At 38.1% G+C, this 26,990-nt stretch overlaps 1 protein-coding gene across 6 annotated transcripts in view; it reads left to right on the forward strand.

Annotated features, from left to right (window-relative positions):
- Window positions 1-26,990, forward strand: part of REEP3 (receptor accessory protein 3) — a 393,590-nt gene that overhangs the window by 314,139 nt on the left and 52,461 nt on the right. For 4 of the 6 annotated variants that reach the window (XM_004279995.2, XM_033406074.2, XM_033406075.2 and 1 more), the window contains exon 2: window positions 26,511-26,583. The exons of the other annotated variants lie outside the window; for them this stretch is intronic. In XM_004279995.2, the coding sequence (XP_004280043.1) occupies window positions 26,511-26,583 (73 nt within the window). The remainder of the gene's footprint in view (window positions 1-26,510; window positions 26,584-26,990) is intronic. 6 annotated transcript variants of the gene reach the window in all.

A 26,990-nucleotide genomic window follows, 5' to 3' on the forward strand; every position in this document is an offset into this window, starting at 1 on the left:
AAGGTAAAATCTTTGACCACCAACCAATAACAAAAACATTCCATGAAAAGAAGATAATTTAATGAAGCAAATACATTTTAAGTAAGTTGAGAGCACATGCTCTCCACAAAATTGGAATGAGTCAGACATGAGGAAAACAACCACAAATCCAAGTTAATATAACATTGGGAAATATGGTCATTTTTGTATGTATGTTGACATTGAGACTTCTGCTACTGAAGGAACTTAGACTTCTGTTACTCCTTTCTTTTTGTTGTTGTTGTTACTGCTTTTTTGACTTTATGGCGTTTTTGACTTTATGATTTAATAAATTATGATTAAAAGATACCTTTGTGCATCAAATGGAGAATTTTATTTTATTTTATTTTATTTTGAGAATTTTAAATTGCTGACACATATGTTTAACTAAGTGATGATTACATTTAACCCACTGAAAGAAAATGCTAGGCTGTCATAACTTTCTAATCCTAAATGGCCATTGCAGTTTTTTAAGGCCATGAAAGAAAATTATAGAAGCGTTAGGTTGAATATTTAGTACTTTATCAATTTAAGTTTCTTTAGTACTTTGTCACTTTTTCATTTTCTGGCCTCAGCTTAGGCTATATTCATATATTAGATTGTGCCTATAAGTGATTCAGTCCTGCCTTGCTATGTACACTAAAGGAGTTTATTTTTTATTTTGTTCTTTCTGTCAATATATATTAAGCACCTACTATGTTTCAGAGAGTGTTCTAGACCTTGGGGAGGTGGAGCTAAACTTGGTACAGTTTTTGTCCTAACTGAACAGCCAAGATACAGACAGCAGATGGAAAGTCAGTGAACATAAAATTGTTGGACAATCGTAGTAGCTAATATTTATGGACTGTGTACCATGTGCCTAGCATTGTTATATGGCTTAACTCATTTAATGCTCACAACAAGGTAGTCCCTATTACCGTTGCATTACAGAAAAGCACACAGGCGCAGGAAGGTTAATGACTTGCCCAATGTCACACTGCTAGTAGTGTCACATCAAGTATGTTTAAGATGCTGTGAGAACAGAGGGGAGGGGTTCCTCACCTACAGAGGAGGCAAGGAAATCTAAGAGAAAAATGGCCTTCAGAGGCCTCAATCAGAGAGGAAAAATATGCCACCACACAGAAACAAAATAACTTGACTCTCAGGAAAAAGCAAGGAGTTCAATATCACTGGAGCAGAGATGCAAAAGCATAGACAAGAGAGGTCAGAAGAGTTAGATCAATTAGGTCTTGCACAGCCTGATGAGTTGTTTCCTTATTGAGAAAGCAAGGAGAAACAGCTGAAAGCTTTTAAGTACAGTTTACCCTTGAACAACATGGGTTTGAGTTGCGTGGGTCCACTTACAAATGGATTTTTTTCAACAGTAAATAATACAGCACTGTGTGATGCAGGGCTGGTTGAATCCGGGGATATGGGAACAGCCGGTATGGAGGAACCGGTGGGCGACCAAGTTATAGGAAGGACTTTTGATCGCACGGAGAGTCCACACCCCAACCCCTCCCTGCATTGTTCAAGGATCAACGATATGGCTAGAGGGCCCGAGGACAGTGAGGAGGACAGATAGTCCCCAGGAAAAATAAGAAGGGTCGGAATTAAGGCTGAGCTAAGTGTCAGGGCTGTGGGGACAGACATGTCGGCATGAGAGAGGTCTAGGGGGGGATTTGGAGGAAACTCGGTGACTGGATGTGAGGAGGAGGAAGAAATTTCATACAATCAGAGTAAATTTCAAAAGTAACATTTGGTGAAACTGCTATAAGGGAAACAATACCTTTTATTGGCGGGGGGCGGGCGGTGTCCTGCGAGGCTTGCAGAATCCTGGTTCCCTGACCGCGCCCCCCAGCAGCGAAAGCTTGGCGCCTAACCACGGGACCCAGGGAATTCCCCTCTACTTTCTTATTCGGAGGAAACTTCCCAATTCTTGCACATGTATGCACTGTGGTTTAACTAAATGCCACTAAAGCAAAGACCATTTGATTTACCTAGTCCTTCCTCCACACGTTAAAAATTAAAAATTAGAAAGAAAAGAACTATGAGATGGATGGCCAGCAGAAGAGCTGGCGTCTGCCACTCTGTGGCCGTTATCATGTGAGATTAATCTTAAGGGCTGTCTTGTATTTAACAAACACAAGGAAGACAGAGTTGGCCATGTGAAAATAACAAAACTTTGCATTTTAAATTGATCAGTTATTATGGGTCATACTTATTGTGTTTCTGTTAAAAGGTAAAGCATTTTGTTTAGGATAGCATTTCGTTTAGAGTGTTCATCTAGTCTCAGGGGTGACTTGCAGTTTTAAATATGGTGATCAGGGAAGGCCTCAGGGAGAAGTTGACATTTGAGCAAAGACTTGAAGGAGGTGAAGGCATTAGCCATGCAGAGACTGGGGAAGAGCTTCCCAGGAAGGGAGTTGACCAAGTACAAGCCCTAAGGCGGGGCCCTGCCCAGCACCGGGAGGTCAGGATGGCTGGGACAGAGCAATAGTGTGGCCAGCTGTGTAGGCCATTGTTAACAACATTGGAATTTACTCTTGAATGAGATGAGTTTTGACCAGAGGAGCAACATTATCAGATTTGATTTTATTTTATCTTTTGTTTGTTTATTTATTTTTGACTGCATTGGGTCTTCGTTGCTGCGTGTGGGCTTTCTCTAGTTGCAGCGAGCAGGGGCTACTCTTGGTTGCGGTGCGCAGGCGTCTCCTTGCAGTGGCTTCTCTTGTTGCAGAGCATGGGCTGTAGGCACGCAGGCTTCAGTAGTTGCAACTTGCAGACTCAGTAGTTGTGGCTCACGGGCTCTGAAGCATAGGCTCAGTAGTTGTGGCGCACAGGCTTAATTGTTCTGCGGCATGTGGGATCTTCCCAGACCAGGGCTCGAACCCGTGTCCCCTACATAAACCACTGCGTCACCGGGAAGACCCAGATTTTTATTTTAAAAGATCTCTCTACCATGGAGAATCAACTAAAGGGGCAAGGATGGAAGCTTATTAAAATAGTCGGCTATTTTAATAAACCAGTGAGGGATGGGTGGTGACTTGGACCAGATTGGTAATAGTCATCAGATTCTGGATTTATTTTAATGATTGTTAAATGCAGAGGATTGTTTGACAGATTGTGGATATCCAAAGTGATGAAACTGGATGAGTTTACCTAGGGAGTAAGTATATCTAGAGAAAAGAAGAAAGTCGACAGGTTGTTTCTAAAATGTATATGAAAATGCAAAGGACTAAGAATAGCCAAGACAATCTTCAAACAGAAGAGCAAAGAATAGAAGAACCAAGTGGGATGACACATTTGATCAGATATTAATAGTAGGATGAGTTAATCAGATAAAGATTTATTATAAAGGTACAGCAATTAAGACAATGTGCTATTGGAGAAAGGATAGACAAATAGGCCAGTGAACGAGCTTAGGGTCTAGAAAGAGTCCCATACATCTATGATGGATACTTGTTTTATGACAAAAGGTAGTACTGCAGAGCAGTGAGGAAAGGTTGTTATCTACAATAGTGGTTCCATGTCAACTGGATATCCATATATCCATACAATCATGGCCCTCAACTTGGCCCCTAACTCAAAAATATCAATTCCAGTCTGATTACAGAGAAAAAGTTAATGCAGGTTTCTAGAAGGTAATATAGAAAAATATCTTTATGACTGAAATAAGGAAAACCAATCTTAAACAGGGCACAAAAAGCATTAGTCATAAAGGAGATGTCTAATAATGATAAATTGAAACAGACTAAAATACTTCTCTTCATCAAAAGACATCATTAAGAGAGTGAAAAAAGGCAGAGTGGGAGAAAACATTTATAACATATGAAAGTGAAAATTGGCTCATATTCAGAATGTACAAAGAAAAATGGACAAGGGACCTTATACCAAAGAGAGGGAGGGAGACACATGCAAATAGCCAAGAAACTTAGGAAAAGGTGCTTTCACTTCTCTTTCTGGAGTGGTGGCAACATTATGTGATGCTGAACCACATTTCTGTCCCCTTTGTTTATCTTTGTGAAAAGAACTAGAGCTTCCTGGATCTTTATTTGTACTAGTTGTGCACTAGTAAATCTTTAGGATTGAATAGGAATTGAGATTATTCAAATTTAATCTAAAATTTGAATGGCTATATGTTTAAGAAAAATATAAACAAATTCCTGAACATGAGATTACTGCTTTGAGAAAAGCTCTCCTACCATAAGCATAAGTAATATTAGGCACACTCATGCATAACCTCTTTATTAAGAAATAGATGATTCTGCCTTGCTGCTAAAAGTTGTGGGTGTAGGACTTCCCTCGTGGCGCAGGGGTTGAGAATCTGCCTGCCAATGCAGGGGACACGGGTTCGAGCCCTGGTCCGGGAAGATCCCACATACCACAGAGCAGCTAAGTCCGTGAGCCCCCACTACTGAAGCCCGCATGCCCTAGAGCCTGTGCTCTGCAGCAAGAGAAGCCACTGCAATGAGAAGCCCGTGCACCGCAACGAAGAGTAGCCCTCGCTCGCCGCAACTAGAGAAAGCCCACGCACAGCAATGAAAACCCGATGCCGCCAAAAATAAATAAATTAATTAACAATTAAAAAAAACACTTGTGGGTATGGAGGGTGCAGTCAGAAAAATGCCAACAGGGACACTAACATATCTTGAAAGAAATATGATTACTGGGGAAGAAAATGCACACAAAATTCTTATTTTCTATTAATGTTTCAAATTTTATTATTATTATTTTTAAAGATGTAACCTAAAGGTAGAAGCTATCCTGAGTGGCAGTTATTGGTTGTCATAAGAGGAAGGTTCTCATCAGATGGCACTGGGATCCAAGGTAACCAGCATGTGTTTAGCAGGGACTGGAAGTGATAAGGATAGAAAAGCATCTGTGTTTAGAATGCTCCAATGAGCAATCAGCAGTCTCCTGAGATGACCCTTTCCTGTTGCTAGGCACTCATTTCTGTTTCTAGAGTGGGTGGCAACATTATGTAACGCTGAACCACATTTCCATCCTCTTTATATATCTTTGGGGGAAGAATTAGAGCTTCCTAGTGTTTTATTTTATACTATTAAATTTTTAGGATTGAATAGAAATTGACATTGTTCAAATTTGGCCTGAAACTTGAATGGCTCTACACTTCAAGGAAAAAAAAAATCTACCTCTGAACTTAAGATTACAATTTTAAGAAAAGATCTTTTACCATAAGCATCAAATAATGTTAGGAACTCTCATGTATAAGCAGTAGTTTAGGTGACTGATTTACATAATTCACATCAGATATAGGCAACTCCCATATCTCAACTTATGTCATCTGGCCCCAGAAGTGCCTCGTAAGAGACTGATTTCCTTTCTTCTTATAGACTGTTCTGATTGTCCTTTTTAGAACAAAGCCTCTGAAAATTTAGAGAGCAATTTAGAGTGTCATTTTCAGTGGTCTGGTGGACAAAAATATAACTGTGATGGGCCCACCCATTGAGAACAAGAAAAATGCTAGATAAAATATTTATTTAATAACATTTTAAAATATACCATTGATGAAAGCTATTTAGACCATGCATATTCTTATAAATAAAATGAAAATAAAATACTGGGTGACAACATGATCAATCAAAAACTTTACAACCATTCAAGATTATGTAAAGAAAATACTACCATTATATGTAATGGCTGGGGATTGGAAATGTTCGAAGGTGATCTCCTCTAAGAATCAAAATAAATGCCTTCTAGGGTATTTTTTTTAAATATACCACTGAACTGACTAGGAAGTACAGTTTGCTCAGAGGCCAAAAGCCTAGCAAGGTAAAGCGAGCACTAAAGTTAGCTTTCACTTACAGGCATTTCCTGAAACCTAATGACCTTAAGTTTTTGGTTTTCCTGTTTTCACGAGGCATGATGAGACAGGAAACAACACCAAGGGTCTATCCAATATAGGCAGTCTAGTAGCATAAAGCTAGAAACCAGAGAACCAAAGAACTAGGTCTCATTCATTCTGTAGAAGGAAAAACAGAGAGAGAGAAAGGGAGAAATGGAACAGGTAGGACAAATACAAATAAGATGTTACATTTAAACCTAAATGTATCAGAATAGCAATAAACCTAAATGGACTGACAATTCTAGTTAAAGACAGATTTTAGACAGCATAACAAATCTCATTACATATTTTCAAGAGGATGTATTTAAGCAAAAATGTACTGAACTACAAGAAGAAATGGATGAATCCATAGTTATGGTAGGAACTTAGCATAAAATATTTTCAATATTTTTGTCTTTAGTTACTACTGTTTATCTTTTACTCTTTTCACTAGGAGTATGGTAGCTAATCCAGTTGTTAGATGTTCCAGTTTTCTACATAATTGCAGTCTTTTATATAAATGAAACTTAACCTTTTGAGAAACAAAGAATTTAGTGAAAATACTTCTAAAATGGGTTTCATTCTTTCCTACCTTCTTTGTAGAAGTATTTCACTGCTTTTTATTGAAAAATGTTAACACTACAGCAAATTTAAAAGAGTATAATGAACACTATTTACCCTTCACCTAGAAGCACCTGTTATTAACAATTTGTCACAGTTGATTTCTCTCTCTCTCTCTCTCTGTATACACATATGCACATACTGCAATAACAACAGCTTTTTTTTACCCTTGACTTTCCTGAACCTTTTAAAAGTAAGTTGCTTCACCAAATGGTACTAAACAATTAGATGTCCTTGTACAAAAAAAAAGCTAAACGAAGACTACATTTTTCACCAAAATGACCTTAAAATGGATCAAAGACCAAAATACAAAACTCCTAAAAATATATATATATATATATATATATATATGAGAAACTTTAGATGACCTTGGATTTGGTGATGAATTTTTAGGTACAATGCCAAAAGCATGGTCCATGAAAGAAAAAAAAATTCATAAATTGGACTAAAAATCTTCTGCTCTGTGAAGAATGCTGTTAAAAGAATGAAAAGACAACTCACAGACTAAGAGAAAAATATATGCAAGGAACTCTTAAAACTCAACAATAACAACCCAAATAAATGGGCAGAAGAACTGAACAGATACCACCCCAGGAGAATATATAGATGGCAGATGCACATATGGAAAGATGCACTACATCCCACATGTCATTATTAGGAAATGCAGATTAAAACAGTGAGATACCACTGCGCACCTATTGGTACCTTTAAATATCTAAAATCAAAACCTGACAATATCATTTGCTGGAGAGGATACAAAACAGCAAGAACTGCTGATGGGAATGCAAAATGGTACAGCCACTTTGGAAGGCAGTTTGACTATTGCAAACCTGAACATAGTCTTACCATAAGATCTAGCAATCGTGCTTCTATATATTTATGCAACTGAATTGAAAACTGAAGTCCACACAAAAACCTACATGCAAATGTTCATAGAACGTTCATATCAGACCAAGTGCTGGAAGCAACCAAGATGTCCTTTACTAGGGTAAACAAACTGGTACATCCGTACAAACACTGTACAGTGATTAAAAGGAATGAGCTATCAGGCCACACAAAGACATGGATGAAACTTAAATGCATATTACTAAATGAAAGAGGCAAGTCTGAAAAACTAAATACTACATAATTCCATTTGTATGACATTCTGGAAAAGGGAAAACTATAGAGATTTTTAAACAGCAGTGGTTGCGAGGGGTTGGAGGTGTTAGATAGGTAAATCGCAAGGGTTTTTTATAGGGCAGTATCTGTATGATTCTATAATGGTGGTTATATGACATTATGCACTTGTCAAAACCCATACAATTTTACAGCACCAAGAGTGAAATTTTTTATTTATTTATTTATATTTATTTATTTTTGGCTGCATTGGGTCTTCATTGCGGTGTGCAGGCTTCTCATTGCGGTGGCTTCTCTTGTTGCAGAGCACGGGCTTTAGGTGCGTGGGATTCAGTAGTTGTGGCACACGGGCTCAGTAGTCGTGGCACACAGGCTTTGTTGCTCCGTGGCATGTGGGATCTTCCCGGACCAGGGCTCGAACCCCTGTCCCCTGCATTGGCAGGCGGATTCTTAACCACTGCCCCACCAGGGAACCCCAAGAGTGAATCTTAATACATGCAAATTTTTAAAAAGCATTTATGAGGTTGAGGGTTACAGGATGGGATGCAGAACGTGACAGCACAATCTAACTATATTACAAACATATTAAACAACCTTGTTGAAGGAAGTATAGGAAAAAGGGGGCCTATTTAAGTAACTTTGGGAATTACTGGGAGCTGTATGACTGAAGTAAAAAAGAACTGTATATAGCTCTGTACTCTACTTGATAAAGTTGTATCCCATGAAGGTATGGGTTAACAGTTCTGAAATCACTATACATGTATACTAGAATCGAACAACTAAGTAAATGTTTCTCACTGTTGGAATGGCAGTTACCCATAAGCAAGGAGAGGAAGCTAAATGATCCATGTGGAAAAGAAGAAAGACGAGGGAGGGAGGCGTTGCAAGAAGCACACACTCCAAGACAAGTAGAAGTACAAGAGGCATATTGAGGAAACCATGTTGGAACAGATGGTTTATATAAGGCAGTGGTTTTCAAATTACACTCTGATGAGCCCCTACATAGGCTGGTTGGCAAGAGGGCGAAGAAACCTTGAAGTCTTTAAGCAAGGTAGTACAGCAGGTGTATTAGGAAGACTGACCTGACAGTGGAACCAGAGGCTCTATTGGGAAACTGTTCAGTAAATCGATTGAGATGGCATGAACCTAAATGTGTCATCAGCCACTGGTTTGAAAATAAAAGAGGAGGATGAACGTGTGGATGCTCACCAAGGAAAAGCCAGCAGGACTGGGTTACAGATGGATGCACGTTGTAGCAGGGGGAGGAGGCGTCAAAGATCAATACAGTCATAGAGATGGGTAAAGGGATGGGAAGGTATAGAACTTACAATTATAAGTAAGTCATAGGATGTAATACACGGCATGGTGACATAGTTATATAACACTGTGCTGCATATTTGAAAACTGTTAAGAGAGTAGGTCTTAAAAGTAGGTCTTAAGGGCTTCCCTGTTGGCGCAGTGGTTGAGAGTCCGCCTGCCGATGCAGGGGACGCGGGTTCGTGCCCCGGTCCAGGAAGATCCCACATGCCGCGGAGCGGCTGGGCCCGTGAGCCATGGCCGCTGAGCCTGCGCATCTGGAGCCTGTGCTCTGCAACGGGAGAGGCCACAACAGTGAGAGGCCCGCGTACAAAAAAAAAAAAAAAAGTAGGTCTTAAAAGTTATCACAGAAAATTTTTCTAACTGTGTATGGTGACAGATGTTAACTAGACTTACTGTGGTGATCATTTTGCAGTATATACAAATATCAAATCATGTTGTATCAATACATTTGAAACTAATATAATGTTATATGTCATTTATACATCAATTAAAAATAGAAATAAAGGGGAAGAATTAAGCATTTTTTTTTAAACGAAAGAAAAGAAATACTAACTTGCTGCCACACATGGACAGACCAAGTGAGCTGAACCACTTCAGACTGGCAACATAATAGGACTTCTTCATGGCAACTTAGTGCAAAATGTCCTGTAAGGTCTTCAGTTTTACAAAAGATAATCATCATAATTATAATTTATGAACAAAACAGGCATTTTTAAAGCATTAAAAAAAGAATCTCATATTGAATTTAAATCCAGCAGTACTAGATTATATTGGAATATGGAAAATAATAATGTTGATTGTGTCCAAATTCTCAAGGGAAATACAAAGTAGATTGAAATGACTAACTTGAATATGTAAACTATAACTGTGGTGGCTAACTTTAGTATTATACCTTAAATTGGCAGTGAGGATGAACACATAGTAGACCTGAGAGTTGTATTCTTGTTTATAGCTCAGTTCCTAAGGTTAATTGCTTTCTTAGAAATCACTAAGCTGGAAAGCCTCTGTGCCTTGAGGGGTACATGTGTTAACTTGAAAAGCCCTAGGCTCTGTGGCACAGCTAAAAATCTTATATCCAGAGTTTGGGTATTGGCTTCTGGTGAAATAGCTTTCACAGAGTAGTATCGTTAAGGCAGAGAGTTAATGATGTGGCTTTCAGTTGGTGAGGATAAAATCCCCAGCAGGAGAAGACTTGGTATTCCTCTGACCTGATGACATGAGGCCCAAACCCAGGGTTCAGCTTTGTAAAAGATAAGAAAGTCACCAGGGATTTACAGCCCATCCCCCCCTCAAATAAAACAGACTATAAATGCATTAAAAATATATAGAGAGGGACTTCCCTGGTGGTGCAGTGGTTAGGAATCTGCCTGCCAACACAGGGGACACAGGTTCAAGCCCTGGTCCGGGAGGATCCCATGTGCCATGGAGCAACTAAGCCCATGCGCCACAACTACTGAGCCTGCGCTCTAGAGCCTGTGAGCCACAACTACTGAGCCCACGTGCCACAACTACTGAAGCCCACACACCTAGAGCCTGTGCTCTGCAACAAGAGAAGCCACTGCAATGAGAGGCCCGTGCACCACAACGAAGAGTAGCCCTGCTCTCCGCAACTAGAGAAAGCCTGCGCGCAGCAACGAAGACCCAATGCAGCCAAAAATAAATACATAAATAAATAAATTTTTAAAAAAAGATAAAATCTTTACAAAAAGATAGAGATACAAATATTTACTTGCTCTCAGCATAAGAAAGGTTTATCTAATATAAGTGCAAACATTTAATATCAAGGTGTACAAATATACAACATATTCATATTAGCAGAATTCATAAATAAAATTGCTATTAGTTAAGATACAAAATAGACCAAAAAAAGGCCTGGAATCAACAATACTCCAATAGTAATGAGCACACCTAACACCTATATCTTGGTTTCAAATACATTCTCCAGTAAAAGATACCAGCGCTCCTTGGGGAAATAGCTGACTTTAGGAATGGGACAAGAAGTATACAGTATGAGCCTGGTCCATCTTTTAGTGCCACAATATAACAAAGAGCTCGAAAAACATACAAATAAAAACAATGATGGGGTTATATCAAAGGACCCAAGAGCCAACTGAAAGAGATCCCAATGACCAAATCTAGAACAATTTGAGCAACAAAATAAAGTACTATTGTGTTAGAACCCAAAATGTATAATATCCATGAGTCCATAATGATATAATGGTTTAATAAATCAATGAATGGAAGAAAAGAGAAAAATCTCCCATGCAGAAGAATTGCAAGTAATTTATGTAAATACTCTGCCCTCATGGAGGTGGAGCATATAACTTGCCACTCGTTAAGCAGAGGCTGTATATAGTCACTTCCTTCCAAGAGGTGTGGTATGGGAAGCAGGACAGTGTTTTGGTGGGGACTGTTTAGTAACTTTACCTGATAACTACTACTACAGCCAAGTGATCAAAGTTAACATCATCAGTGATAAGTTATCAGTGATAAGGGTATGTCGTATGTACCCTTGATATGTCATGAAAATGATACATCGTCTTTGTGATGTTCCTCCCAAAAACCCTTACCCTAATCTAACCCTGACAAAAACATAAGACAAATACCAATTGAGGGACATTATAAAAAATACTTGACCAGTAATCTTCAAAACTATCAAGTCATCAAAAATAAAGTTTGAGAAACGTTTTGAGGAGCTTGGGGAGACATGGTGATTAAATGTCATGTCACAAATGAAGTGGAATCCCAGATGGTATCCTAGAATAGATACATGTAAAAACTAAGCAAATCTGAATAAAATAGGGACTTTAATTAATTCTAATGTATTGTTAATGGTTCATTAATGGTGCAAACGTACCATAGTATTGTAAGATTTTTTTTTTTTTTGCGGTATGTGGGCCTCTCACTGTTGCGGCCTCTCCCATTGCGGAACACAGGCTCCGGACGCGCAGGCTCAGCGGCCATGGCCCACGGGCCCAGTCGCTCCGCGGCATGTGGGATCCTCCCGGACCGGGGCACGAACCCGTGTCCCCTGCATCGGCAGGCGGACTCTCAACCACTGCGCCACCAGGGAAGCCCTGTATCTTTTTTTTTATGGAGCAAAAAGCCACAGCTTCAGAATTGGTGGATTCTGTATCACTTCTCAGGAGTGGGAGTAGGATCATCCAGAACTGCGTTTCTGCAACAATGAGTGATGTTTCCTAAGAGCCCAAGGGCTTGCTAGTGCCAAACAGTCAGCGTGCTGGTTCCCTGCTGTAATTACTGATGTCAGAATTAAATTAGGTGGTGGTATAGTTCTTGTGGCACATGTTTGCTTTCTTTTTCTGTTAATGAGTTGCCCAAGACAGCATAAAGTTCCCTCATCTCTGGTTTTCTTGTACAAAGAAACTACTTAGACATTCTCTGATCAGCTGACCACCTCAAGACAACAGAGAATATCTTTAAATGCTTTTACAATGCTTAATTTTTATGTTCTGGTTGTTAGTTTTGTGATTTCTGTTATTGATTATTTGCTCTACAAAATAAGAAGACCAAACCTCATTAATCAAAGAGTAACATGCAGAGTGCCTATGAAAAGAGGGAGCGTTCTCAACAGTAAAGAGGAAGATTATTCTAGCTCTAGGGAGTGGCATGAGGAAAAATTACTTAGTTGGAGATAATAGAAGTATTAGAAAGATGTGAACAAATGAAATGAAGGAAGTGGTTTAAGAAATATGAAAATAGACTGCTTTGATTTCCAGATCATCACAAATGTAGTTATAATTAAAAGCAATGGGGTGGGGGGGACTTCCCTGGTGGCGAAGTGGATAAGTCTCCGCACTCCCAATGTGGGGGCCCAGGTTTTATCCATGGTCAGGAAACTAGATCCCGCACGGATGCCGCAACTAAGAGTTCACATGCCACAACTAAGGAGCCCGCGAGCTGTAACTAAGGAGCCTACCTGCTGCAACTAACACCCAGTGCAACCAAATAAATAAATAAACAAATAAAGCAATGGGGAGTTCAGTGTTGTATCCTTAGAGCTAGAATATACAGTGCCTGGCACAAAGTATGCCATCAGTGATATCTGTTTCTGTATATTGGAGAGAAATTAACAGATTATTTGAAAGCAAAATATTAAATTCACTTTAGATTGGTTGGAGCCCAATAGAGTTGTTATGCTCATTTGTGAGCGGACTACAGAGGATCGTAGTATGGACTGCACAGTAAATATGAATGCCCGGTGGGAGGACTTGGCAGAAATTTTAGATCTGAGTTCAATTCAGGGAATTTCACTTCGAGATCAGGCTAGAACCCATATTTATGGCTTTTCTTACTCATCTCCTACTTGTTTGTATAGAGGCATGAACTTTAAGAGAGGAAGTTTTCTCAACATATTCAGAAGTGGTTTGTATGTGATTTTTCTTCACCAGCAGCTTTTTTAAACTTTAGATTACAACTGAACTCTCCTTATCTTTAATGTGGATGGGGCTAAAGCTGAGTTTGGGTTTTAACAGATCCTGTGCTTAAGGGGCTAAATAAAGAAAACAGTTCCTCTGAGTTAAGAGTTGTTCAGGGGTCAGGGGTTGGTCCGATGATATGAGTAATTCGTAATCACGCCAAGTATAGCCACCTAACCAGTTTGATAGGAATGGAGAGCATGTGAATGTTGATTAAACATGTCAATACTCCTCTATGTAGACTTTGTACGCAATCAAAAAATGGGTCTCATATTTCTCCAAGGAAGGCATACAGATGCCCAACAGCACATGAAAAGATGCTCAACATCGCTATTAGAGAAGTGCAAATCAGAACTACAATGAGGTATTACCTCACACTGGTCAGAATGGCCATCATTAAAATGTCTACAAATAATAAATGCTGGAGAGAGTGTGGAGAAAAGGGAACCCTCCTACACTGTGGGTGGGAATGTAAATTGGTGCAGTCACTATGGAGAACAGTGTGGAGTTTCCTTAGAAAACTAAAAATAGAATTACCATATGATCCAGCAATCTCACTCCTGGGCATATATCCAGACAAACCTATAATTCAAAAAGATACATGTGCCCCTTTGTTCATGGCAGCAGTATTTACAATAGTCAAGACATGGAAGCAAACCTACATGTCCATGGACAGAGGAATGGGTAAAGAAGATGTGGTACATATGTGCAATGGAATACTACTCAGCCATAAAAAAGAATGACATAATGCCATTTGCAGCAGTGTGGATGAACCTACAGATTATCATACTGAGTGTAGTAAATCAGACAGAGAAAGACAAATATGTTATCACATATGTGGAATCTAAAATATGACACAAATGAACTTACTTACAAAACAGAAACAGACTCACAGACATAGAAAACAAATCTATGGTTACCAAAGGAATTGGGGCAGGGAGATAAATTAGGAGTTTGGGATTAGCAAATACAAACTACTGTATATAAAGTAGATAAACAAGGTCCTACTATATAGCACAGGGAACTATATTCAGTATCCTGTAATAAACCATAATTGAAAAGAATATGGAAAAAAAATATATATATAATGTATGTATACTAAAAAATTGAATTACTTTGCTGTACACCAGAAACTAACACACTATAAATCAACTATACTTCAATTTAAAAAATTTTAGAAAATGGGTCTCAGATATCTTTTTTTTATATATGACGGGTCACAGTTCACAGTTACTTAGATAACTTCTGAATGTTGACTTCATTCAACTACTAACATTGCAGATGTTTGCTATGAGTTACACGTTGTATAAATTACAAAGTGTTTTTGGTATAGAGCAAAGAGCACAGGTTTTGAAATTAGAAGTTCTATGTTTATTTTGTTTTGCCTTTGACACTAGTGGGTGCTTAATTCATAAGATTGTTAGTCTCTGAGCCTTATCTGTAGAGATAGAGCAATAATATCTACCCCACATATGAATTTCTTATTTGTAGTGACAATCAGAATGGAAAAATTACACCTGGTAAACTGGGGAATGCTGTAGATTTTGGGGACCTTTGTCTTCTTTTAGTCATGTATGTCATTCTATAGAACCCTGTCCACAGGATGCCTAGTTCCTTGAAGGCCTCAAAAGTTGGTGGTTCTATAGCATATTCTGTATTGAGTTGAGCATTATTATTATTATTTTTTTTTTTAGATGTTGGGGGTAGGTGTTTATTAATTTGTTTTTTTATTTTTGCTGTGTTGGGTCTTCGTTTCTGTGCGAGGGCTATCTCTAGTTGTGGCAAGCGGGGGCCACTCTTCATCGCGATGCACGGGCCTCTCACTATCACGGCCTCTCTTGTTGCGGATCACAGGCTCCAGACGCGCAGGCTCAGTAGTTGTGGCTCACGGGCCTAGTTGCTCCGCGGCATGTGGGATCCTCCCAGACTAGGGCTCGAACCCGTGTCCCCTGCATTAGCAGGCAGATTCTCAACCACTGCGCCACCAGGGAAGCCCCGAGTTGAACATTATTTTTAAACATTTTTCTTTGGTCTGGGCCTACCACATAGTAGGCCCTGGTGGTTGGGGGGTGAGGTGGTGGCTAGGGGAAAGAGTAAGAGGATGATGAAATACTAGTCTGATTTACTGTGAATTGATTTATTTCCCCTTAGTTTTATCTTTAGCTTTCCTTTTAGAGTAGAAATTAGAAGCTCTGAAGTAAAATTAGAAGTTTAGCTCTGACAACATGAAAATTCCAAGCTTTATAGCTCATGATGACTATAATTAAAACATGTATAAAATCTTTCAAAGGAATTTTTTACTGTGCTTTTCTCTCCTTGGCAGTTTTAAACCTGTATCACTGGTTAAAGAATTCAGAATTTGGGTTTTTCCTCATGGGTTTGACTTTTTCCTCGTGATTGTAATTTTCATACTTTTCTTTAAAGCCACCTAACTTGTTTTACTAAATGGGAATTCTTAACAACAAATCTTTTCTTGAAATCGTATAAGACAAAAGTTACATATTATTTTCAGTAATCATGTATGAACTTTTGCTACATGATGGCTGCTTAAACAGCGGCATAATGATTCATTTAGAAAGAATATACACAGATACATGGGTTATCACCAGACCTTGTACCAGTTGTAATCATTTAGCCTTAAACAGGCACAAATTTATTATTTTCAAAGATTTATTAATTTTTGCCACTTTACTCTGTACAACTCTTTTCCCTTATGATCTCTTACATTTATTTTAGAATTTAAGTAAAGACAGAGTTTGACAAAAGTCAAGATAACCTATAGTCACATTACTTCTAAAAATACAGTTAGAGCTTAGCATATGGACAACATTTGCTTAATCATAATCAGTTTTAATCCAAGACTAAAGTAACCTAATGTTGTCACACCTTAGTTTGTTGAAGATGCAGAATTCAGAAATTCAAATTCTTGGACCCCACTTCCAAAGATTCTCATTCCCAGTTGATTTCTATATACAGACAGATTTGCAAGCTTCTAAACCATTTATAGAGGATGCTTTTCAAGTAGTTCTCAAGGGTTTAGGATTCCTCAGAGGATTCTACAATCATGGAAGCTAAATTCTCTAAGGACAACTTAATTGCATTTGTCTCTTATTTATTTGCATTCATTTCTTATTTTTTGATGATCCTAAGAAAGATTTCCTCTGGGGGGAGAATACTGCTTTGAAAATATTCAGAAAACTACTGTTATACAATAGGATTTCTAGGATTCCCTAATATTTTATTTATTTATTTATTTATTTATTTATTTTTGGCTGCGTTGGGTCTTCGTTGCTGCACACAGGCTTTCTCTAGTTGCAGAGAGCAGGGGCTACTCTTCGTTGAGGTGTGTGGGCTTCTCATTGTGGTGGCTTTTCCTGTTGTGTAGCATGGACTCTAGACGTGCAGTCTTCAGTAGTTGTGGCATGCGGACTCAGTAGTTGTGGCTCGCAGGCTCTAGAGCGCAGGCTCAGTAGTTGTGGCGCATGGGGTTAGTTGCTCCCCAGGATGTAGGCTCTTCCGGACCAGGGCTCGAACCCGTGTCCCTTGCATTGGCAGATGGATTCTTAACAACTGCACCACCAGGGAAGTCCGATTCCCTAATATTTAAGATTCTGCTTTTATTTTAAAAATTCACCAGAGTCTGTGTTAATATTAGAGACCTAATCTTCAAACAGAATTGAACTATGATAAAGGGCAAAAAACCGTTTGCCCTCTTTCTCTTCATCTTGCATGAAGCCTTTTATAAACTTGATTGCCAGAATAGCCGGCCTTTTTGATTTCACTAAATTCTGTGAATTCTTTCTACATATAGTATTTCATTGTTCTCCTAATAGAAACATACTATAGTTTCCCTTGGCTAAAACACATATAGACAGTGGTGTGCTGGGAATGCTTAATAACTGGGGCAAAGGGACTGATTCATATCATTTGCTAATTTCCATGATGTAAGTACTCCCTACAATAATAGCCTATTTCAAGCTACCAGTGTGATGTCACCAAATGTGGAGCTGGGAGGAGACACACACAGAATACTTAGTATTTCCACCATACAGATAGTGTGTAAATAACTTCAAGAGCATAGCAAAATGTAGTCAAAGTAGTTAGGAATAAAATAATTAGGAAATGAGGAGTTTGAGTATTTACTGTTTTGCTATTAATGTGTTTTATATATTTAAATTAGTTGATTGTAAGATATCCAAGAAATTGTTTCCATGCTTCTGTGGGGAAATAGATTGTTTCAAAATGGGAGAAGACTTTTACTTTGCATTTTCTACTTTATTCTATTTTTTAGATTACCTATGTTAAAAGTTTTAAGCAACAACAACAAAAACAGTATTTAAAAAGAAGCTCTCCAAAATATTTTCATGTGTGGCTAAGCTGGGGAACCAACAGTGGTTCTCAGTCACAGCTACCTACACTAAAAAATGCGTTTCTTGGTTCTCTGGCACCATAGACCTGAATTCTGTGCTTAATCGCAGTGCCCAGTGCATTTTAACTATTTGTTTATGCTCTGTTATGTTCTTTCAAATTATGTGAAAAATCATTTTCCAAATGTATATGTTAGAATGTAAAGAAAAATAAGAGAATTAAGACTAGGAAAAATAGCAATCAAAATATAAAATAAAAATCTGGTGAATACAAGTACTATATAAATATGCCAAACTTAAGGCCCATCATATTGAACAACAGATTTTGCCTGTGAGCTTCCTGGCAATTAGTGGGGGCGGGGGGAAAGGAATAATATAATTCTTATCAGAAGGAAGGGCATCATTTTCTCAAAGAAAGCTAAGCATTGCATTGTACTGAATTCCAAAGTAAATCTCACACATGAAATTTCATATATAGGGATATCAATATAATAAACAATGCCCTTAATGCTATTCCCCTAGTATTTATAGCCATGGGTTTCACATGGCAGTTTCTTATAATATACTTCAAGAAACAACAAGAATGTAATATTAAAAAACAACTCAATTAAAGTGAATTTTCCCCCAAAGAAGATAGGTATCATGTTTAGGAATATAATCTGGTAGTCGAGCTTGATCCAAATTTAGAGTGACACCGCCTACAGAAATAAAGGTTTAGAACAAGGATGGCAAAAAAAAAAAAAAAAAAAAATAGGCAAATAAGTCCACTTAGCTTCCGTCCTTTGTTGTGAGCTTATGTTGGTGCTGTGTTGACAAGGATTCGGAGACCAGGGTCAGCAGAAAAGATTGCAGTGAATGACTAGCAATTTCTCTCTTGGTCACAGAAATGAGTAGCAGAGAGACCTCTTCATGTTTGCCATCCTTACGCCAGGCTATTTTATGTACATTTCACTGGTCTTGGTCTTTAGTGTAAACTGGATTACAGACAGGTTGAGTTTGTTTTTACTCTTTGATGAGGGCCTGGAGAGTATTGTATTTTACGTTGCTCTTTGAGAGTATACATGGTATCTATGTTCATTGTGACTAATCCTAACGAGTCTGGTACATCTATCTTTCATCATTCTGACTTTTCATCCTATGCTTTGTTTCTTTAATATTAGTTATCCCATTTTAGTTAATCTCTCGTCTCATTGAGTTTGTCCTTTAATGTAATAGAACACCATAATTAACTTTTTTTTGTTTGGGAGCATGATTCTGAATGCAGTGGAATGAGGAGAATTTGCTGAATGAGTAACACCAGGTGCCAATGAGCATGGTCACGTTACGTATTAGCATTATATAGTTTATTATCAGCAATAAGCTGTTTGTAACGCTTCCTTTTAACAAACTACAATGTAAATTCTTTTCTATTATTAGAGCAGAAACTTGTAATCTAAAGACAATTTAGGGGGAATTAAAATAATTCTGAAATTAAATGTTAATATCATTAACTATAATATTTTGGGATGTTTTTCTCTTTTCATAGCAATTTATACACTGCATGATTGTTCTAATCCACATATTACCTTAAAAACACAGTTCATCTGTTGGACAAAATGCCTACTGACTCTCCTACTCTATTTCACCTGTTTGACTTTTTTTTTTACCTTATTAAAGAAAATAGTCCTTAAATGGGTATTTCATACATTCCTTGTAAGAATATAAGATGATGTTACTTTCCTGAAGAGCAGTTTGGCAATATATATCAAAGATCTTCAAAATCTCAGCCCGTTTGACTTAGCTATTCCCCTTCTAGGATAATGTCATTGGGAAATAGTGATTTTTAAGGGTGGATCTTGGAGTGAGAGTGCCCGGCTTTGAATCTAGCCAATAAGCTGTTATGGACCCCGGATTAATTTCTTAACTTCTGTAAGGCTCAGTCGTTTTTTTGTTTTTTTTTTTAATGTATTTATTTATTTATTTATTTATTTTTTGGCTGCACTGGGTCTTCGCTACTGCGCGTGGGCCCTCTCTAGTTGCAGCGAGTGGGGGCCACTCTTCGCTGCGGTGTGGTGCGCGGGCCTCTCATCGCGGTGGCCCCTCCCGCTGCGGAGCACTGGCTCCAGGCGCGCGGGCTTCAGTAGTTGTAGCACACGGGCTCAGTAGTTGTGGCTTGCGGGCTCCAGAGCGCAGGCTCAGCAGTTGTGGTGCATGGGCCCAGTTGCTCCGCGGCATGTGGGATCCTCCCGGATCAGGGCCCGAACCTGTGTCCCCAGTGTTGGCAGGCAGACTCCTAACCACTGCGCCACCAGAGAAGCCCCAAGGCTCAGTCTTTTCATCGGTAAAATAGGTATGAAAATAGCACGTATCTCTAGGTGTTATTGTGAGAATTAAATGAAGTCATATACAGAAAGTGCTTAACATCCTGCTTAGTATAAAATGTTGATAAATAATTTCTGTTATTAGTAATCAGAGAAAAATTGTTCATCATAGCATTAATTAAAATAGTACACATACAGGAACGTATGATTTTCATTCATATGAAGGAATATTATACTATATAGTTGTTAAATGATGTTCTTAAAGACTATTTAAAGATATAAGAAAATGTTCATAATGTAACATTTAGTGGAAGGGCAGGACAAAAATCTATATGTTCTCAGATGTCAATTGATTGTTTTTAGTATTTTATAACATATTTATTAGAACATGTTTTTAAAATAGTCTTTAAAATGTTATGTCTTAAAATGTTTTTAAATGATTATAGAAAAAACTTGAAAAGATAATACCAAAATGTTAAGACTGGATCACTGTTAAAGATTCTTAAAACTAGGTGATAGGGATAGGGGGATTTATTTTATTAATACTATACTATTTGTGTATAACTTCATTTTTCATAATGTTTTTTAAAAGAATGACAAGAATAATAGATAAAAAAGGAAGTTTAAATCCTTGGAATTAGTGCTTTGTAATTTGTTTAAATGTAAATTAATTCTTGATCAGTGTTGTTATTTAACTATTATTGATGTATTTTTAAGGTTTTCAAAGAATTTGAGTGATATCAGACTTGTGAAACGTTTGATAAAAATTATAACAAATATACATAAACATATATTTGGAATAATCTTTACCAAAAAGAAAGATGGTTTATCCAATAATGGAATGACTTGTGATTTTTATTTATTTATTTATTTTTTTTGCGGTACGCGGGCCTCTCACTGTTGTGCCCTCTGCCGCTGCAGGGCACAGGCTCCAGACGCGCAGGCCCAGCGGCCACAGCTCACGGGCCCAGCCGCTCCGTGGCATGTGGGATCCTCCCAGACCGGGGCATGAACCTGTGTCCCCTGCATCGGCAGGCGGACTCCCAACCACTGCGCCACCAGGGAAGCCCCTACTTGTGATTTTTATTGTCTTTTTTATACTTTTCTACATCTTACAAAAATTCTACAAGTTCTTTTTAAAATCTTAATCGGAAAAAGCGTTAATCAATTTTTTATGAAATGATGTTTAACTTTTATGCTTTAATGACATTAATTCTAGTATTGAAAGCACTTTTACTCGTTGCTTCTTAGACTTGCCTTTGAACATGATATAATTCTCTAAAACAATTTTGGTGAAGGATGGATTGTGTCGTACCATCTGTCCAGAAAATAGGTATTTCAAGTATTTTCCGTATATGAAAAATGATATAAGAACCGTCTTCACTACTACATTCCCATAAATTTTATTCCTTTTTTAAATAGTGTTTTTCAACACAGCCAGTGTTCGTATAGGCAACTTTACCTTAGTGGGAGGGAAGGGTATTATGAGTATTTTGGCAAAGTTCTCGCGTCTGTAGGCAGAAATAAGACTAAGAGTAAATGAGTAGCTATTTCTTCCTACCTCTATAACTGAAATGATATTCAAATTTATAGGTCAGTTTTATTTGTAGAAAATACTCCCTTTATAAACCGTAAGTTTATCTTGTAGGTGGCCTTCTAAAATAAACTTTATTTGATTTTATACAGTGTGTGCTCATGCTTTGGCTTTATGCCTGACCTCCCAGGTTGCAAACATCTCCAGCAGAAGCCAATATTAAAGAAAATGAACCAAAAAATAACCTAGAAAATATTACAGATGTTAGTAATAAATTATCCAGTAATATTCACATTGGAGCCGTAATAAATTATAATATTAACAGTGGTGGTCCTTAAAAATTGTCCCACTGTTCACTAAGACATTTAATCTTTCCATCGTTCCAAATGAAATACATTATTGTTTTCTACTCTTAACAAAAGTTAGGTGTTAGGGACGTTGTGTTTGTTCATTTGACTGTTTCTATTCAATACAGAGCTTAAAAAATAAAGGTAAAACACCTGTATGTATAGCATCAACTAGCACCAAACCTTACTATATGTGAGAAAATTATCTATTTTGGAAGTCGGTTATATATACATTAAAAATTCAAATGATCTAAAATAGAGTATGCTAGGGACTTCCCCAGTAGCAGAGTGGTTAAGAGTCCGCCTGCCAATGCAGGGGACATGGGTTTGAGCCCTGGTCCAGGAAGATCCCTCATGCTGTGGAGCACCTAAGCCCATGTGCCACAACTACTGAGCCTGTGCTCTGGAGCCCGCGAGCCACAACTACTGAGCCCGCGTGCCACAACTACTGAAGCCCACGCACCTAGAGCCCGTGCTCCACAACAAGAGAAGCCACTGCAATGAGAGGCCCATGCACCACAGCAAAGAGTAGCCCCCACTCGCTGCAACTAGAGAAAGCCTGCGTGCAGCAACAAAGACCCAGCGCAGCCAAAAATAAATAAGTATTTAAAAAAATAAAATAGAATATGCTAAAGGCAAAATGACTAATCCTGACAAATTCTACAATTCACAATAAAAGTAATTTAGAAGTCTGTGGAGGAGGGTGGGATCTTGAAGCAAAAAAAGTGAATTAATTAAGCAAGAAAAAAAATGGAAGAAGTGGAGGGAGGATAAGGAGGGAAGGAGGCATTGCAGGCAAAAGCACACACTGCAGGACTGAAGTAGAAATATCATACAGGAGGCATATTGAGGAAACCATGTTGAAACAGATGGTTTATATAAGGCAGTGGTTTTCATAATAACTTCTTATGAGCCCCTACATGGGCTTGTTGGCAAAGGGGTGAAGAGACCAGCTACTGAAGTCTTTAAGCAAGGTAGTAGAGTAGATCAATATTAGGAAGATTGATCTGACGCTGGAGCCAGAGGCTGTGTTGGGAAACCATTCAGTAAGTCAGATGAGATGGCAAGAGCCTAAATGTATCATTGGCCAGTGATTTGAAAATAAAAGAGGATGGATGTGTGGGTGCTCACCAAGGAAGAACCAACAGGACTGAGCTACAGATTGGATGGACGATGTAGCAGGGGAAGGAGGCGTCAAAGATCCATACACTGAGAGTGATGGAGAATCTCATGTTGAATTTAAATCCAGCGGTACTTGATTGCATGGGAATATGGAAGATAATATGTTGATTGTGTCCAAATTCTCAAGGGAAATACGAAGTGGATGGAAATGGCTAACTTGAATATGTAAACTATAACTGTGGTGGCTAACTTCGGGATTATACCTTAGGTCTGCAGTGAGGATGAACACATAGCAGACCTGAGAGTTGTATTCTTGTTTACACCTCAGGTCCTAAGGTAAATCGCTTTCTTAGAAGTCACTAAGCTGGAAAGCCTCTGTGCCTTGTGGGGTGCCTGTGTTAAACTGAAAAGCCCTAGGCTCTGTGGCACAGCTAAAAATCTCATATCCAGAGTCTGGGTATTGGCTTCTGGTGAAATAGCATTCACAGGGTAGTATCGTTAGGTAAGGCAGAGAATGTTTATCAAGTGGCTTCCAGGTGGTGAGGATAAAACCTGCAACAGGAGAAGACTTGGTATTCCTCTAACCTGGTTACACGAGCCCCAAACCCAGGGTTCAGCTTTGTGAAGGATAAGAAAGTCACCAGGGATTTATAGCCCATCCCCCTCCCCCAAGTAATCTGTAAGTAAACTAAAAAATCTCTCTTTATCTCTTATATAGAGATATAAATATTTACTTGCTCTCAGTGTAAGAATGCTTATTTAATATAAATGGAAACATTTATTTAATGTAAAAGTTCTTAAATATACAGTATGTGTTAAGGGCTGAATTATGTCCCCCTCGCAAAACTTGTATGTTGAAGTCAAAACTTGTATGTTGAAGTCGTAACCCGCAGTATCTCAGAATGTGACTGTATTTGGAGATAAGATCTTTAAAGAGGCAATTAAATTAAAATGAGGTATTTAGGGTGGGCCTGAATCCAATGTGATTGGTGTTCTTACAAGAAGAAGAGATTAGGACACACACATGGACCAAGGTATGACCACATGAGGACACAGTGAGAATGTGACCGTCTGCAATCCAAGGAGGAAGGCCTCAGGAAGAAAGCAAATTTGCCAACACCTTGATCTTGGACTTCCAGCCTCCAGAACTATGAGAAAATAAATATCTGTTGTTTAAACCATCCAGTCTGTGATATTTCATTATGGCAGCCCTAGCAAACATAATACAGTATGTATTTCAGCAAACTTCATAAACAAAATTGAAAGATAACAATAACCTAGAAAAATATTGGCTAACATACAAAACAGACAAAGAAGGGCCTCAAATCAACAACACTGTAGTAACGATGAGCACACCTAGCACCCAGATCTGGGTCTTAAATACCATCATCCAATAAAAGGAACCGAGGCTTCTTGGAGGAGTGGCTGATTCTAGGAATGCGACCGGAAGTACACAGTATGAGCCTGGCGCATTACGTGTAGTGCCAGAAAGTAACAAATTGCTAAAAAAAAAAAAAAAAATCCCTCACAATTATGGAGGTATGTCAAAGGGACACAGGAACTAACCGAAAGATGTCCCAATGTTCAAAGCTTTTGAGCAACAAAATAAAGTATTATTGGATCAATATCCAAAGTGTAAAATAAACCTATGAGTCCATATTGACATAAATACATTATTGAATAAATAAATAACTGGAGAAGAATAGACAAATCTCCCGTGCAGAAGAATTCCAAATAATTTATATAGCTACTCCACTCTCAAGGAGGTAGAGGGCAACTCCCCACTCAAGCGTGGCCTGTGCATAGTGACTTTCTTCCAAAGACTACAGCATGGAGGTGGTGGGAGTAAGCTTAAAGTTACCAAATCTAACACACACTACCTCAGCCTGGTGGTCAAGGTTAACATCAACAGTGATAAGCGATACTAATAGTATGTGCCCTTAATATGATGAGATGGAACTTAGCCTCTGTGATCTTCCTCCCCCAAACCCACACCTCAGTCTAATCATGAGAAAAACATCAGACAAATGCCAGTCGAGTAGCTTCCTACAGCGTAGTTGGCCCATATTCCTCAAAACTGTCAACATCAGGGACTTCCCTGGTGGCACAGCAGTTAAGACTCTGTGCTCCCAATGCAGCGGGCCCGGGTTCGATCCCTGGTCGGGGAACCAGATCCCACACGCACGCCTCAAATAAAAGTTTGCATGCCACAACTAAGGAGCCGGCGAGCCCCAACTAAAAGGAGCCCATCTGCTGCAACTAAGGAGCCTGCAAGCCGCAACTAAGGCCCAGCGCAACCTAATTAATTAATTAAAAGAAAACAAAAAACACATGGTATAAAAAAACCATCAAGATCATTTCCCGAGCAAAGTCTGAGAAACTTACAGCCAAGAGGACCTAAGGAGGCAAGACAACTAAATATAATATGCTACCCTGGATGGGATCCTGGGACAGAAAAAGGATGCTAGGTAAAAACTAAAGACATCTGAATAAAGTTTGAACTTTAGTTAATAATATATTAATAATGATTTATTAATTATGATAAATGTACCATACTGATGCAAGATGTTATTGATAGAAGTAACTCAGTGTAGGGTATTGGGAATTATCTATACCATCTTCCCAACTTTTCTGTAAAAATAAAACTATGCTAAAATACTCTTTTTTAAAAATAGATTAAAGAAAGAAAAGTAGACAACAGAGTATCATACACTCATGTATCAAAAAACCAGTGAACACTTGAGAAAAACTCATACTTACTGGTGCTCAGAAATGCGCATTAGAACATATAAGGCAATTATTTTTCTCCTATTTAGCTGGCAAACATTTTTTAAATGATGATACACACGATTGGCAATGTATAGGAATGCAAAGTGGAACTACTTCTCTGGAGGGCATTTTTGGTAATAAGTAGAAATGTGTGTACTCTTTGAAGCAGCAATATCGCAACCAGGAAGTGTGTATCAGTGTGCATAGAAATGTTTTTCACAGTATTATGTGCAATAGCAAAAATCTGGAAATTAACCAAAAGCCTATAAATATGGGACTGTTTAAATAAATTATGTGAATCTCAATGTGGAATGTAATGAAGGTATTAATACTGTAGACTAATATTTGAAGACAAAAAATTCCATGATATGTGAAAATGCCAATTGTAAACCATATAAACTGTGTCATTCCATCTCTATATCTGACACACACACACACCTTCTTGGATATGGAATTTGGTGAAATAATTGTAACAGAGAGCATTAAATTAAGTCCTATTAGTGATTGTCATTTTATGAATGCTTTAAGAGTTACTTTAGAATGGATAAAGATGTGTGTGTGTAGTTTGCTTTTCTCAGTGGATTTAGTTTATACACAAAGTTTTCATACACATTTACACTGTCATACGTTCTCCATGTACTTTCTACTTTTCTGTTAGGTGAAATTTTCATGAGCTGTTAAAAGCATTATTATGTTTGATTAGTCCTCTTGTACTTTTTACTTTTAGGTTGGTGTTTGGAATGCTTTATCCTGCATATTATTCATACAAAGCTGTGAAAACAAAAAATGTGAAGGAGTATGTAAGTATAGTTTTGTGAGTGATCAATTCTAGTTGAATGTATCCATTATATACAATACTAGAAAAACTGCCATTATTTTAGAAACAGCTGGAATAATGTTTTGGGTTAAAAATGTGATATAAATGTAATAAAGTTAGTCTTTTTTTAAAACTAATTTTGAATACAATTGCAAAGTGGAGTTTCAAAAATAGTTTGCTGTCAGTTGGCATTTAAATAAGTATGATCCCCAAATGAGTAACTGGATCTCTTATTCATTCAGACTTTAAGTCCCAGTAAAATAAGAGGTTGGGAAATTGTCTGTTTTTTAGTCTTGTAAATGGATAGGTACACCAAGAATATCTCTCTGGTCCCAAAACCTTTTTTCTTCCTTCATAGTTGTTTTGTCCCTTTCTAATTGATTTAAATAC

The sequence above is a fragment of the Orcinus orca genome, chromosome 14 (genome assembly GCF_937001465.1).
Source record: "Orcinus orca chromosome 14, mOrcOrc1.1, whole genome shotgun sequence".
Lineage (NCBI taxonomy): Eukaryota > Metazoa > Chordata > Mammalia > Artiodactyla > Delphinidae > Orcinus > Orcinus orca.